Source organism: Protopterus annectens, chromosome 1.part0 (assembly GCF_019279795.1).
Source record: "Protopterus annectens isolate FY-2018-M chromosome 1.part0, PAN1.0, whole genome shotgun sequence".
NCBI lineage: Eukaryota > Metazoa > Chordata > Ceratodontiformes > Protopteridae > Protopterus > Protopterus annectens.
The window spans coordinates 1056811671-1056827590 of record NC_056725.1 but is presented as its reverse complement, the minus strand read 5'-3'; the positions used below and the strand labels follow the sequence as shown (position 1 = coordinate 1056827590).

General features: G+C 36.7%; 1 protein-coding gene across 1 annotated transcript in view; it reads left to right on the top strand.

Moving 5' to 3' along the window:
• LOC122799665 overlaps positions 1–15920 on the top strand; it is a 1990791-nt gene that overhangs the window by 1191376 nt on the left and 783495 nt on the right. Inside the window, exons 34-35 of the mRNA XM_044068913.1 lie at positions 3783–3945; positions 6106–6244. Of these exons, the coding sequence (XP_043924848.1) occupies positions 3783–3945; positions 6106–6244 (302 nt within the window). The remainder of the gene's footprint in view (positions 1–3782; positions 3946–6105; positions 6245–15920) is intronic.

Genomic DNA, 15920 nt, shown 5'->3' with positions numbered 1-15920 from the left:
ACCGATCTCTGTCAGAAAGTTACGTTCCCACACTGTGGAAAGTATCACATATAATTCCCCTCCACAAAGGTGGACCCTCCATAGAACTAACCAATTACCGCCCCATAGCTATTCTCTCTCCACTCTCCAAAACACTAGAGAGATGCATACACTCTCAGGTCTCAGGCTACCTCCTTACTAACAACCTCCTTTCCAATACTCAGCATGGTTTCCGACCAAACCATAGCACCACCACTGCCTTACTCTCCTTTACTAACACTATCCTTCAGCATAAAAACAATGGCTATCTCTCCTCTGCTACTTTCCTAGACCTATCTAAAGCATTTGACATGGTCCCACACAAACAACTTATCTCTGTCCTCAATATCCTATCCTTCTCACAATCAGTCACCAACTGGTTTCAGAGTTACCTGTCTGACCGCCAACAATCCGTTGTATGGCAGAATGACATATCTCCCCAACTACCTGTTTCCATAGGGGTTCCCCAAGGATCCATCCTTGGACCCCTACTCTTCTCTGTTTTCACCAATAATCTAGCCTCTGCCACCAAACATGGCACACTCATACAATACGCAGATGACTCAACCATCATCTGCTCAGCCCAGTCCCTACCCAAACTGCAAAAAGTCACACAGGAGGCCTTTTCCTCTGTTGAAACTTGGTTATCTGATGCCCAATTAATACTCAACCCAAACAAAACTAAACTTCTCATCTTCCAACCCACCAAACATACTCAAAACAACTCTCACTTTAACATCACAGCAAAAGACAACACCACTATATACCCAACTGAACACACCAAATTGCTAGGAGTGAAAATAGACAATAAACTAAAATTTGACATTCACATATCCATGACCATAAAAAAAGTCCACAAAAAAATAGGAGCATTATACAGAAATAAGCAACTTCTCACCAAAGCAGCAAAGATTTCAATAGCAAATTCCCACCTTATCTCCACCCTACTTTATGCCTCTCCAATATATACCAACCTAAGGCAATGCGATCTAAACAAGCTAGAGACCTGCTGCAACAAAATCGCCAAATTCGCCACAGGGGCACCCTACCGTAGTCACCTCTGTCTCTCACTTGCTGAACTGGGCTGGCTTGAACTCCCTCACCTCCTTCAATGGTATCAACTCTCACTTGCCCACAAACTAGTAAACCATCCACTAAATGTCCCATCCCTCCAGAATCTACTCCAACCCTATCGCACCACAAGACCACTAAGATCCAGCAACAAAAATCACTTGCAGATCACTAAAGCCAATAACTCTGCTGGTGAAGCACTATTCTCTTGCACCATAGCCAAATTATGGAACTCCCTCCCACCCACAATTACCTCCATACCATCATGCACCCACTTCAAAACTTTACTAAAAGTGCACCTAAAAACATGCTGGCTATGCCCTTGCAACTCCCACTCTAATATCACCCACCCCATCCAACCACTACCTTTCTTTCCACTCCACTAACTACCTTGATTATAGCAAGCTCAGATGCTCATAAGCCTAGTACTTATTATACAGCAGGACCTTCTTATTGTAACATTTGTTAATGTCTGTTATGTACTTCACAGATAAAGATTCTAGTTGTCTACTGATGTACTATGTTCTTCATCTGTAAATATGTTGTAAGTAATTGCTATGTAAATTGTTAATTGCTATGTAATCCAATATAACTACTGTCTGTTTATTTTAACTTTGGAGCTTTTCTCCCCAGGCCTCTGCTGAAAATGGACCTACGTCCAGTCGGACACCCCCGGTCAACAAATATAAATAAATAAACAAATAAATAAATAAACAGAAAGATAACTGGACAGTCACCTTGACTGAGTAATAGATGGACAGATAGATAGATAGATAGATAGATAGATAGATAGATAGATAGATAGATAGATAGATAGATAAAAAAAAACTCCTCTCTCTTGGTGTCTGTCCACTGATCTCAACATTCTGCTTTATGTCTCTCCCTGCATGGCACCCCATCTTGCTTTCCTTTCCCAGGAGTAAAACAAAGTATTGTTTCAGTACCCCTGCTTTTTTACGGGTCGATATTAGAACATTGAATATTTAACATTTCGAATCACTAAAGGTCGACCTTTGGTGATCGAACTGTTAAAACATTGAATGTTCAGAAAAAACAATAAAAATAAAAAAAAACCTAAAGGGTGTAGGATGGGGGGCAAGCCCCCTGCACCCCCCACACCCCCTGCTACTTAAATATACCAACTCCAAGACCGCACTACATTGAAGTAAATGGAAATCTCCCCTTACAGAGATTTCCGTTTATTCGTTCGATGTTCTGCAGTTTCTCTATTCTCATGTCGACAATGTCAGATTCTACATTGTCGGCTTTCGAGAATTTAATATAGACCCTTTTCTACCTAGCCTTCTTTGATTTCCCTCCAGTCTTTGCTTAGCCTGCCTAACTCTTTCCATCCTTATTTCTGTTATACAAATGAGGAAGCCTTTGTTTTCCATCTTGACAGCTTCTGCCATCTCCTTTCAGTTTGGGTTTTTGCTCTCCTCCCCCCTTTGTTTTCTTTCTAATTCTTCTTGTACTCTGACTTCTTAACCACCCTACGTCTTCCTTCCACCCATACCTCTCAACTGTCCAGATTTTTGGCTCATATTTTTTGGCCTTTTCCTCATAATAAATGCCCTGTCTTTTGCAATAATTACTAGCCTTACGTTCCTGTATTGCCACATTGGCCTTCTCCTTTTTTGCTTTTTTACTTTTTCTTCAAGACTGTGCCCACATTTGCTTGTCTAATCCTTCTTGTTATCTCCCACCAACTCAACGTTGACCCCCTAAAAATCATACATTATTTTTCTTGTCATTGTATTCTTGTTATCACCACTTTAAACTATGCAGTGCCATTGTCTCTGATGGACTTGTTGCAACAGTTTTGAGTCTGAGCTGATAACAGGTTATATGCTGCCCCATTAGTGAATGTTGATTGCTAGAAGCAGTGGGCACTAGTAATATATGGAGTGACGGTGTCATAGTCATGTATATAGAAGTAGGTAGAAGAGAATGCAAGAAAGAGGGAAACGTCAGACGTGCACTGAGTCACTAAAGGAACTTCCAGTGAGTGACAATGCAGTGAAATTAACTCACTGAAAGCCATTTTCAGAAAAATTCAGGCTATTCTTTTTGCAGGTGAACACCTCCCATGGGAGGACTACCCTAACATATATAAATATATTACTCCACTGTTAAATAACACTAGAGTAAAGGATAACCTCCATTATTGCTGAAGGGGGGGGTAAGTGAAATTGATTTCCAGTATTGGCATTTGCTGGTAATGTGTTCATACAAGCAAGAGGCTCCCAAAATTATATATGAAGATTTGTTCTTTTACATTTACTTTTGGGCACAGTGGTGCAGTGGTTAACGTTGTTGCCTCACAGCAGCACATCCTCCCTGCATTTGCATGTGTTTCCTCTGGCTGCTCTGGTTTCCTGCCACATTCCAAAGACATGTATCTGGAGTGTTTCTCCCAGGGCCTCCACTGAAAATAGGCTCTGTCCTAGTCGGACTTTCCCAGTCAACAAATGTTAACTAACTAACTAACTAACTAAATAAATAAATAAATAATACAGCTCAGTATGAGTGATATGCATCTCAATAAATGAATATTCACCATCAACCTTACTTCACCTGTTGTCTTTTAGTGTTGTATAAAACTACTAATGAAATAATATGTTTTAATTTTTCTGAAAAAAAAGGCATTCCTGGACTTTTTAATATGTCTTTCTTACTTTTTCTGCCAATAGGCTTGCCACAGAGCACTTTCAACAATGTTGCAGATTGTAGCAGCACTTCATGGGATTGTATCCTTCCTCCTCAGTTTTGCTCAGCTTGGAGCCTGTACCACAACCTATTGTTCCAATAAAACAAATTTACTGTCAGCTGACTGGGGAGGTCTGCAGGGTATTGGTAAGTACCAGTAAAAATGCCAGAGTCAAAGAAATGATCATTTACCCACTGAAATTTCAAACATTTGCAATCTCATCAGTGAGGTGAAAAGTTATGAAGATATAAGTTTTATATATTTATTTTTTCTGCATTTATAGAAGCATGACGATGATACTAAAAAAAAAGCACACTACGCCAACCAAGAAAAAGTAAAACCAAAAAATGAAAAAGACTTAGTTAAAAAGCTAGCTCTGGAAAACCACCAACCACATGGGTAAAAATAAATATTTTTATGAAAAATTGTAATAAAAAGTAGATAAGCGCTTTCATCTCTTAGTAATATGGGACTTCATCAGAACAACTAATACGTTCAGAACACATCTATTTAAATAACCAAAGGCAGGAGACACTTCCCTAATTAATGACCAATTCTAATTTAAAGGTACAAGGACATTTTAAAACAATACATTACATAAATAAAACAATACAATGTCATCAATACAAATATTTATAACAACAGTAGTTAGAACAATGAATAAAAAATAGATAGAAAATGACTGTGGTGTGAATAAACCAAAACCATAAAAAAACAGTCTATTCTCTGTAAAACTAAATATACTTGATGAAGCATTACTATAAAAAAATTGCTGTAAGTATCAAAGTACTAGTAATGGAAATGCATTCATTGAGACCAGGCTTGTCAATTGCATCAAGACCCAACTGCCATAACAGTTCCATGTATTCTGTCTAAATACCCAGGAGCCACCTCTAGGATTCTAAGGTACTTGTTCCAAAACAAAAATATTTTTTTTGTGTGGTACACAAGCAATTTTGTGCTTGTAAAAAGCATTATTCTCATTTTTGTTTTTAACATCTTAAAGATGTTCATAAATTCTTCTTCAGAGGGGGCACTCAGTTTTACCAACATAAAAGGAAAAACAGGCATCCCAAAACTATTTAATTACCTGTGTGGTTGGTGTTGCTCTCGAGCTGGCTTTTTAACCAAGTTTTTTTTTCATGTGATGATAATATTAAGGAGGAAATTGTAAGGAAGAAGACAATTGCTTTATAGGAAGGATTATAGAATGTTAACTGTTCAAAAAGGGAGTTGGTACAGAAGCATTAATGGTATAAGGATACTGCTATAGGTTGTATAATTCTACTTGGGTAAGAGCATGCAAAGCAGAGAGAATGAGTAAAGAGCCATTACTGCTACATCCCACACTAAATATACTGCAGGGGCTGCAGTAGCAATTGGGATGCCTGATTAAAAATGCCATGTCCTGATGGTATGAGATGCCACCCACCTCTGGAAAGTAGGTGGAGAGAGAACTCCTCAGTCTATATTCAGCCCTCGCAAAACAGTACAGAGGGCTGCTGGTACTTGGCCAATCAAATTGTGGAGCTTTTTGCTGTCATTCCCTGCCATCAGATAACCACTACTGAAAGCTTGCATATATTAAAGAGAAATAAAAAATGCCATGGAGCTCTTTACCAAGGGAAATATTTCACCTGCCCTGATCTACATTTGCTTCTTACCCCTCCTAGTTCATTTTTACTTATCTTTCTCATGGGGAATTCTCTTGTTGTGGAATTATACAGCTGGATTCCTAACAACACTTTTTCCATAGTTCCATATTTACAAATACTGGTGTCATATTAGTGTGCATAGCATAGCATTTACTGTTTTTCAGGATACTAGGAACTTTTTCTGTACATCTAATTCTCTAGATTCTTGCCATTTAAGCTACTGCCAAATGACTGTGAAGAATAATGTTAACTGTTATAGCCCAAACTATTTTTAAACATGGAACATGCTGCCTTACTGACCACAGAGAAACACTGGCAAGCACTGTCTTAAGTTACTTATTGTCAGACCAGCAGTTGCATAACAGAACCATTAATGTTGCTTTATCAATGTATGTACATGTTTGTCAGTTATTCTGGGCATCAGCCATGAGCTGAATTTATTCTGTAAACATTTTTTCATTGCATCTGAAGAAAAGAAGACAAAACAAAGGAGTTACATGAAATTCACATTTGAAAGTGCATCTTGTGTTTCTGCTGAGTTACAGCCACATGAACATGTATATTACAGTTTTATCACTATGTTTCTACACAAATACTTCAGCAGGAAATAGTTTTATTTGCACCTTTATTTGTGTCATGATTTTCCCCCAGGAGCTGAACTTCATGAAATACAGAAACAGATTGACTCACTTAAGAATCCTAGAAGTCCCAGTGAGGTGATCAGCCTGTTGAACCTTCGAAGAGAAGTCCTATTTTTGCAGTTTGATGCTGCTGTCAGGCATTTAATTCGGTAAGAAGTTTGAGTCAGTTATGTCTGCACTGCACTCAGGTTCATGTTGACCTTATAAATACTTTCTAACAACCAGATAAAGAATCATGTATATGAAAAGATCATAGGTCCATTACATTTACACTCTTTTACTTTTTATGTTGTATATCAAATGAGTGTTTCTCACCCACTGATATTAAACAGTCAGCACATTTATCTAACATTTCTGTTGTGATTTATCAAGGTCGTTTTTACTCTTGGAATTTATGTTCTCAGGCTGTAATGTATGATATGGTACCTTGTGTTTGATGCTGAATGCAATGTCCCATTGTATGGACTCTCTCAGTATAGCCTGTCCATCTCGACTGCCACTGATTATCTCTTAACTACCTAAGACACTTGCCTTAGTTTTCTCCCTAATCCATGCTCATCACCGTCTCCTACTGACCAACATTTGATGGTATTTCATCCACTTTCATATATTTGTTTCTGTCCTGTTTCAGTGAGTCACTGCCTCATGCCTGGTTAGAAGTACAACCAGTCATATAACTGTTATGTCACCCCTTTGCTCCGCAGTCATTTGCCTGTCATAGTCATTATATCCACATAAATGATCTCTAACTTTCTTCAGCTGATGTTTATTTCTTGTTTGGCTTACTGCTCTCAAGAGTTATAATCAGAATTTCATAAACCAGACTATTACAATTTCAGGTTTTCCATCTATTGGCAGTTGAATGTTGTATCCTAGTTTCCCTTGGTGTTTCAGTACTGATGACAGTTATTCCTATAATGCATGCAGTAACAGAGTAGAGGTTTTACCAGTCTTGTTTTTTTAAATCTTCCATCAAGAGCAGCAGAAGTCCATATTGTTTTCTCTCAGTCCCTTTCAGATTACTCTGACTAGATCAGCTCAGCTCCTGAGTATTTTTTGCTTCCATGCTTTCAGTAGATCCTCTTCCTTGGCAGAAAAGATGATAGCTTGTAGATATTCCATAACCCTGCAGTCTGTAATTGGACAGAAACATCGTTTTCCCTCAGATCATGTATTTTAATACTGACTAAAGCTAGCTTTGACCGAGTTACAAGGTCTAGGCTGACTATAAAACTGAAGACACATTCACATTGGAAAGAGACATTTCTAGCAGTTATCAATAGATTCAGTATCACACTTCTTTTTTTAAAAATATCTGCATAAGTAATACCGCAGAAAAGAAAGTAGAAAATTATGATTGTCTCTGCTTGACACAGTGATGTGTTAACAAGGCTTCATATACTGGGTGACAGGATAATACAATATTCAGAAACTTAGGAAGGAAGATTTGCAGACCCTTCATAATGAATGAACAAGAACCTGTTCCTAGTGCACTGGGCCTACATGTTGCTTTACAAACTGATGACTTGCACCAGGACGGCCTTACTATAGCATTTAATTGTTTGGGATATTTTTGATTCCTAAACTGTAATTATCTTTTGTCAAAAGTTAATGCCCTCTAAGTTTGAGTACACATTCTTTTTGTGTGACAGTCTTATCACTTACTTTAATTCTCCCCTTCCCTGCCATCAAACATAATGCAGAACTAAAATGAATTCAATGAACACAACCTTCTTATAACAAAAAAATACTTATATAACAGAGCATTCCCAACTGTCTTTGTAATCAGTATGTTTTTGTTAGTCATCAAATGTTTATTTTTTTATTTTATTTTATTCTGTATTAATTTGTTTGCTTTCAACATTCTCTGGGCACCCATATTTTGAGAGGAGCTCTTATCCCAGCATCATTGATGACCTTCTTGTGCTTTACAAGATTGAGCCTTGGTAGAAGAAGATAATGTCTTCTGCTCTGCCTGCCTAATGGACTGCCACCTAACCAGACAGTGGTCCCCTGTCACCCCTGTAAAGTGGGCTTACCGGGTTAACAAATGTGTAAAGTTCATTACATACCTTTTAGAAATTCTTGCTAATGCTGCTGTTTAGAAATTACAGATCACATATTAAGGCTGACATAGTGAAGCCATAGAATTACACATCATAATCTCCTTGAGTATGTCAAAAATATTCCAGCTTTTGACTGCTTACCCATGGAAGTAGGCAGGTATGATATTCACTGACTGTTTAATCACTAACTTAGAGGAATCATTATTGTGGCTCACTATTTATTAAATTTTTCTCCAGCCTCCTTCAAATATGTTTTTTTAAAACTGAATGCAGTTGTTTCAAAACAAATAAGCCACGGATGACAAGTGCAACATACCCATTCCAGTGTATGTGAGTCCATCAAGCAAATAATTTAGTGAACTGCTACAAAACTGAACAACTGCATTGAATATCACAAGTTCCTGCTTACAGTTTCTACACTTCAGCAAAAAATAACTTTAAGAGCATAGTAACATTTTCAGAAAAAGAAAAAAAGTCCATGGTTAGCATGGATTCTTACTAAGACCAGTACATCAAATTAAAAATAAATACATACATACATACAAACACATAAATAAGTAAATAAAATCTTCTTTCGGCTTTTCCCGGATTGGGGTCACCACAGCGGAACTCCGGTCCGCTAATGATTGACAGTAGATTTTTTACGGGTGCCGAGGTGCCAGCTCAATGCTTAACCTTCAGTGAAGGTATGCCCATTCTACGCATGTCTTTTCAATGCCACTCGACCACGGGGAGGACATGCAGACTCCACACAGAAGGTGCTCCAGCCGAGAATCGAACGGGAGAACCTCTTGCTGTGAGGCGACAACGCTACCGCTGCACCAACGCGATTGAAAATCCAGCTTCAGCACTGTATGGATGTTCTATTTTGCCAAACTAAGAGATGTTAATTAAAGCTGAACTAGCATCATATTCTCTGGGTACTGTTTCTAAAACAGCAATTACAAAAGAAAGTAAGACATAGCATTTTACCATAAAATTTATGAATCTATAAATGCCACAGTGGGCACAATGATTCAGAGACTAGTGTGCTAACAGAAAAAATCAAGTAAGTAAACCTTGCTGCCCCTGACATAGATATGTCAAAGAGTCAAATCTAAATATTCTCCTTTAATTCCAAACAATACCCAATATCATTAAAAAACAAAAAGACAAAAATTAAAACTCATGATTATCAAATTTAGGGCCTGAAGTACAAAGTATCAACAGTGCAAGATATAAAAAAAAAAATGAGAGACATTTTTTTTTTAACTTGGAGACAAGGTCTAGGAAATATAACTTTTGCATAATTGTTGTTCCGGAACATTCAAAACTAATTCAGCCACTTATGAATATTATTCATGTGGCATTTGCAATAATTTTACCCAAAAAATCTGTCAGAGGAGATCCCAGAGCAACTCTGTCTTGATAATAGTGCTCAAAATTCAGACTAAACCCAGATCTTATAAACTAGCACAGAACATTTTTTTTTTCAGTGGGAGCAATAATACTGAGTTTAGGAATCTAATCTTTATAATTTTTGGGTTGATAAAATATAAATTGTGATTTAATGCCTAAGGCAGTCTACCAAGAGGGTATTACTCAACAAGCGTACAATCAGAAGTTTCTCAACATCAGCAATCTGAAAAGCTATTGAGAGGGCTCTGTTACAACTCTTTGTTGGTAGCCACACTTTGAGGTCTGCTGTGAAATTGATGGCTACTCTGACTACTAGGTGTAGGAGTTAGCTGATCATTTTTGGTGGGACAGTATTCTTGTTTGAATGCTAACCTTGTATATCAGTATGCACTGTATGAGTGCTAGTATGTTTTAATCGAATAAGTGACTACAGATTAAAGAAACACTACATATATTTCTATGGTTAGTGATTAGATTACTGTGTACTCAAATGGAGATAATCAGCTGATGATCAAGTTACCTCTGGGATAATCCATTGCAGTGGTATTGTTTCAAACCTATTTATTATAATAGTGACTATTGCATCAGTGCATTATCACTAGTTGGTCACATAGGAGTACAGCTGCTAGCCAGCTGTACATGTGATGCTAGTCTAGACCAATAGACTGTGTACTAGTGTCAAGGCCTTCAGTAGTCTGTCTCTATCAGGGTAGCACAATTGTGTTTTCAGTTCTTATATGTCATCCCAAGTAGAAACATGACCTAAGAGAGAAGGATGTGTAAAGATCTGATGCACTATAGCAAACCCTCATCAGAGGAATTACTCAAACCTTTGAAATAATTCCCTGTTGGAAAGATTGAAAGGTTTGGACTTAGATTGCTGAGTGCCAAAACACACAGTGAAAAAGACCAAAAATACAGAAGACTGAGTGTTGAACATTGTTGTTTTCATTTAAACATCTTTTTTGCAGGGTCAAGTCCCATGCACCTCTGATTTGGGGGCCAATTTCTCCACACCCCTTGAAATTACATATGTTGAGAAATGTCAGTCTTGGAGTAAGCATGTGTAAGTCCAGATTTTCTCCTTTTAGTCTACATAGTTCGAGACTCTGCAATCTGAGTCCTGACATTTCAAATGGTTACAGCTCTCATTATGGTTGCCCCAAACTATGTTTGTGTGAAATTTAGTATGTAATGAGCTGTCTTATTAAAACATGATTCCATTAAAACCCTCCAGAAAGAAGTACTATGTATTCAAGTCTTACATCATATTCTACTGCCTCTCCCCCAAAAAACACACACAGGTACCCGAAATGGTCATCTAGAAGCATATCACCATAAGGAGATGAAATTTTATTTTATAAAGGCTATTTTCTTTATTTTTGACATTTTAAAATAATGTTTGAAACATTTTTTTTTGTCTGTACCACTCTTTTGTGGTGGCAAAGAGCTTATTCATTCAAGTAATGAAATAAGAGTTTTTTTTTTTTTCGGTACTCACTCCCTGACCCAGTGTTGGCTTCAGAGTTTCTACTGTGTGCACACATTCCACCCTCTCTGGGTACTTCTAGAACTCCATCAAAGAGTTCTGGATTCCTTTCTTCTCTGGATGTGTCACCTGACTTCTTGGGAAGTTCACCTTACTGGTGGACAGCCTAGAACTAAGGAACAAGGACCCTATATGTTGTCATGAGCCAGGTACTGCAAGGTATCACACTTGTGGCATATGACTAAGCAGTACTCAGAAGAACATAAAATCTGAATAACACTGTTCAATGTCAATTTGACTATTTTGTTTCACTATTTTGAACTCCTAGTGATTCAGCTTTCATGATAAATGTGTTGCACAGTTAAATGTTTGAGTAAACTTAATGAGTTTATAATGCATAGAATTTATTCTGTTGAACATCCAAGCTGCCCAGGCAACACCAAAGAGATAAACTCACATCTCACAGTCTAGACTGCTTCAAAAGCACAGAGTCATCACTGTAATGATGAATACTGCTAAAAACTGTCATAAACTTCAGGTTACAATAAAAGTCTTCCACAAAACTGATGCTGCTGCAAAAGTCCCAAACAAATGAGGTAACTGCAGGCTTAACAATCCCCCGTCTCTTTAAAGAAAATATAAAGGGTAACATTTTCCAGAGATTTAACAGCTGATTTGGTATGCTATTTTCCTTCTTCAAGTGCCTTTGCAAACCCTAGGACAGAAGCAGTTTTTTTGTTCCAAACCATAGGATATGTGAATTCTCTGTGTTTGAATGAGTTCTTATAGTCCACTGATTTCCAGGTGAAGCCTTTTTTTTTCTTTTTTCAGGGTTTCTAAGGTTAATGCTTCAACCAAAGAATAGCTCTCTGTGACACAGATTATATGAATGATGTTTAACCTTAGGTCACCAGCCATAAGTTTCTAGTAGGGCATATTCTCTTGAGAGGGTACAGTGTATGAGATGTGTCCTGATGTTCAGCATTAAAACACTGTTGTAGTAACCAAAACTGTTTGGGCTATATCCTTTGACCAGTTTATTAAGTTAAAGGACACCTTCCACTGCTCTGCCAATAGCTGAAGCACAGCCCCGTATAAAAAGCAGGTAGAGCACTACCTGAGCAAATGTATGATGATTTGTTATAGTTGGATGTTACTCAATCTGCAGCTGTTCCATCTGTTTTTATTTGCTTTAGGGAATATTTCCCGAAAGATTGTAGTTTACCCAATAGTCAACCTCCTTACCCTAGATAGGTTATGTAGGTATGTCAGATTCCCAAATTCTTGATCTGATGTCAGTATTCATCCATTCCTTAACAACTGGGTTCATATCTGATCCTCAGATTCGCATATTCTTGATCTGAGGTTGTCAATATTCATCCATTCTTCAATAACTGGGTTTGGATCTGATCCTCAGATTCCCAGATTCTTGAACTGAGGTTATCAATATTCATCCATTCCTCAACAATTGGGCTCAGATCTGATCCTCAGATTTGATTCGGCCATTATTTTCAGCTCATGGCCAATGACAAACTCTCAAGCTCCTCCCTCACCCATAATGCTCTATCCCCTAACATACCTCAGATCTCATTTGCACTTTTCTGTTCAGATGTGGTCGCTGTGAGCTCTTGAGCTTAGTGTTGTTACTTTGGAGATAAGTCTAAAATTATTTTTCTCTTTATATCCCTATTTCTTACATAATATAACCTTTAAATTTATCTGTTGTTATTGTAGTATCTGCTTTACCTCCCTTTTCTACACTTTGTGTACTCTTTTTTTACCATAGTTGATAAACCTTTCCTCTACCCCTTTTTATGCCCATAACGTGTATTCTTGATACCATTCTTGGTATCTCTCTCTCTCTCTCTATTTCTTCTTTTCTTGCTTAAAAAAAAGAAAAAGAAAGTTTCTTGTATTTTTCTGTTATTTATTGTTTAAAAATGTCTAAACTGTCAGGGTTAAAAAAATAAACAAAGTAAAATGGCCAAGTTACGTCCAAGTAGATAATTTTAAAACAAGTAAAAACAATAAATAGCAGCAAAGTTATAAACCACAAAGCTTTTGGATTACTCCTTCCTCAGTGTGATACAAAACTGCTAAACATATCTTTATTTAATTAAAAAACTAAATGCATAATGAGTGAGGCAGTCAACCGGATAACTAGAATGTAATTCAGTTAAGAACACAATCTATTTAAAGAGATAATACAAAATAGTACATACTTTACTTTTCAAATTTTTATGTTTTTATATATAGTGTTATTTCTTCAAACACAACTGTTTGCACTTTAAAATAGGCTTAATATATATAGTAGAATTTATGCCAGGAAATCTATCAGCTTGCAATTTAACTATCCAGCTATATTCCTTCAATTCGAAGTCATTGTTCTTATCACCTCCCCGTGTATTGGTGAAACATATGCTTCTCACTCTGAATACAAAATTATGTTTATTGTTTGACTCCATAACATGTTTTGCTATTGCATTTGTTAAGATACATCATCTAGTATCGGATTTATGTTCTGTAATGCATTCACATAGATTTCTGGTTGATTTCCCGACATAGAAACTAAAACATTGTTCACAAGTAGCTAAATAAATTATGTTAGTAGTATGACAAGTAGCTGTGCAGGTAAAAGAAAAAGACTTGTGTGTAATGGGGTGTATAAACATGTTATTCTTAGAAATAACACTGCATACTGAACAATTTAGACATGGAAAAGTGTCCTTTCTATTAAGTTCAAATTTATTCCGTGATTTCTGCCGGAAATCTTTGTAGCCTAATTTGCTTTTTAAATTAGATGAATTCTTATAGGCAAATTTCGGGTTAGATGTAATGATATTAGTTAATTCTGGTAGGGCCATTAAAATCCCCCAATTATTAGAAATAATTTTCTTGACATCAGCTGTACATCTACTATATGTAGTAGTATAGCGTAAAAATATTTGTTCTACTGTCATTCCCAGCTGTATGTGCATTGTTATCATTATATAATGCTGAAAAATAAGGTTTAGCTGTAGTTTGTTGTTGTTCTAGAACTGATCTTTCTTCTTCAGCTAATAACTTAGGATCGTAGCCCCTTTGTTGAAATTCACAATTCATGTCATGCATTTGTTCTATACATATATTATCATTAGTGTTTAACCTGCTAACTCTATAGAACTGACTTTTAGTGACACTTTTAAATATACAGTGTATCAGCTGGGCCATCCAATCAAACCTCGGATTATCGTTGAGCCTCCACTGCCATCCAATTGAAACTACTCGAGGTAATAACCAATCTGAACCGAGATTCCTTCAGAGGGAGGTCCTTCACCAGGAAGAGAACCAGAGATGCGAGCATAGGTCCACAAGAGCTGGGAATGACAGCAGAACAAATATTTTATGTTATACAACTACATATAGTATACGTATAGCTGATGTCAAGAAAATTATTTCTAATAATTGGGGGATTTTAATGGCCCTACCAGAATTAACTAATATCATTACATCTAACACGGAATTTGCCTATAAGAATTCATCTAATTTAAAAAGCAAATTAGGCTACAAAGATTTCCGGCGGAAATCACGGAATAAATTTGAACTAAATAGAAAGGACACTTATCCATGTCTAAATTGTTCAGTATGCAGTGTTATTTCTCAGAATAACATGTTTATACACATCATTACACATAAGTCTTTTTCTTTTACCTGCACAGCTACTTGTCATACTACTAACATCATTTATTTAGCTACTTGTGAGCAATGTCCTAGTTTCTATATTGGGAAATCAACAAGAAAACTATGTGAACGCATTATAGAACATAAATCCGATACTAGAAGATGTATCTTAACAAATGCAATAGCAAAACATGTTATGGAGTCAAACAATAAACATCATTTTGTATTCAGAGTGATAGACATACGTTTCACCAATACATGGGGAGGTGATAAGAACAGTGACTTAGAATTGAAGGAATATAGCTGGATAGTTAAATTGCAAGCTGCTAGATTTCCTGGCATAAATTCTACAAGATCTATTAAGCCTATCTTAAAGCGCAAACAGTTGTGTTTGAAGAAATAACACTATATATAAAAACATAAACATTTGAAAAGTAAAGTATGTACTATTTTGTATCATCTCTTTAAGCAGATTGTGTTCGTAATTGAATTACATTCTAGTTATCTGGTTGGCTGCATCATTTATTATGCATTTAGTTTTTTAATTAAATAAAGATGTGTTTAGCAGTTTTGTATCACACTGAGGAAAGAGTAATCCGAAAGCTTTGTGGTTTATAATTTTGCTGCTACTTATTGTTTTTACTTGTTTTACAATAAACTACTTGGACATAACTTGGCCGTTTTACTTTCTTTGCTTTGGACTAATTTTATGAATGGCAAGTGCACTGCAGGCTCAGTTGTTTTCATGTTTAGGGTTTAAAAAATGGCACTTTCTAATTCTCATGCTTTATGTGTGTATTGCCTGGGCACAGATCATCTTCAAATAGATTGCAAGATTTGTAAATCTTTTAGTCCTATGGCCATAGTGGACAAAAAAATGAATTGATTTTAAAAAGTTTGTTTCCTTCCTCTCTCTCAGAAGCTCTATCTGGGACTCAACCCACCAAACCAAAACAAAAGGAGCTTTCTGGCAAACATTCTGGACCATCATATTTGGATACCATGTGAAACCCTGGAAGATAAAGCTTAGAAAATTGGATTCAATGCCTGCTCCTTCTCCAGAGTTGGCATTAGAGACTAAATTGACTTCCTCGGATCCTATCTTTTTTGATCCAAAGTCATTACCTAGGACCCATTACTCTCCCACAATAGATCCGGTACTCTCTTGGATGCCATCTGCACTTTTTGGATTCCCAACGGTACTCCAGCTCT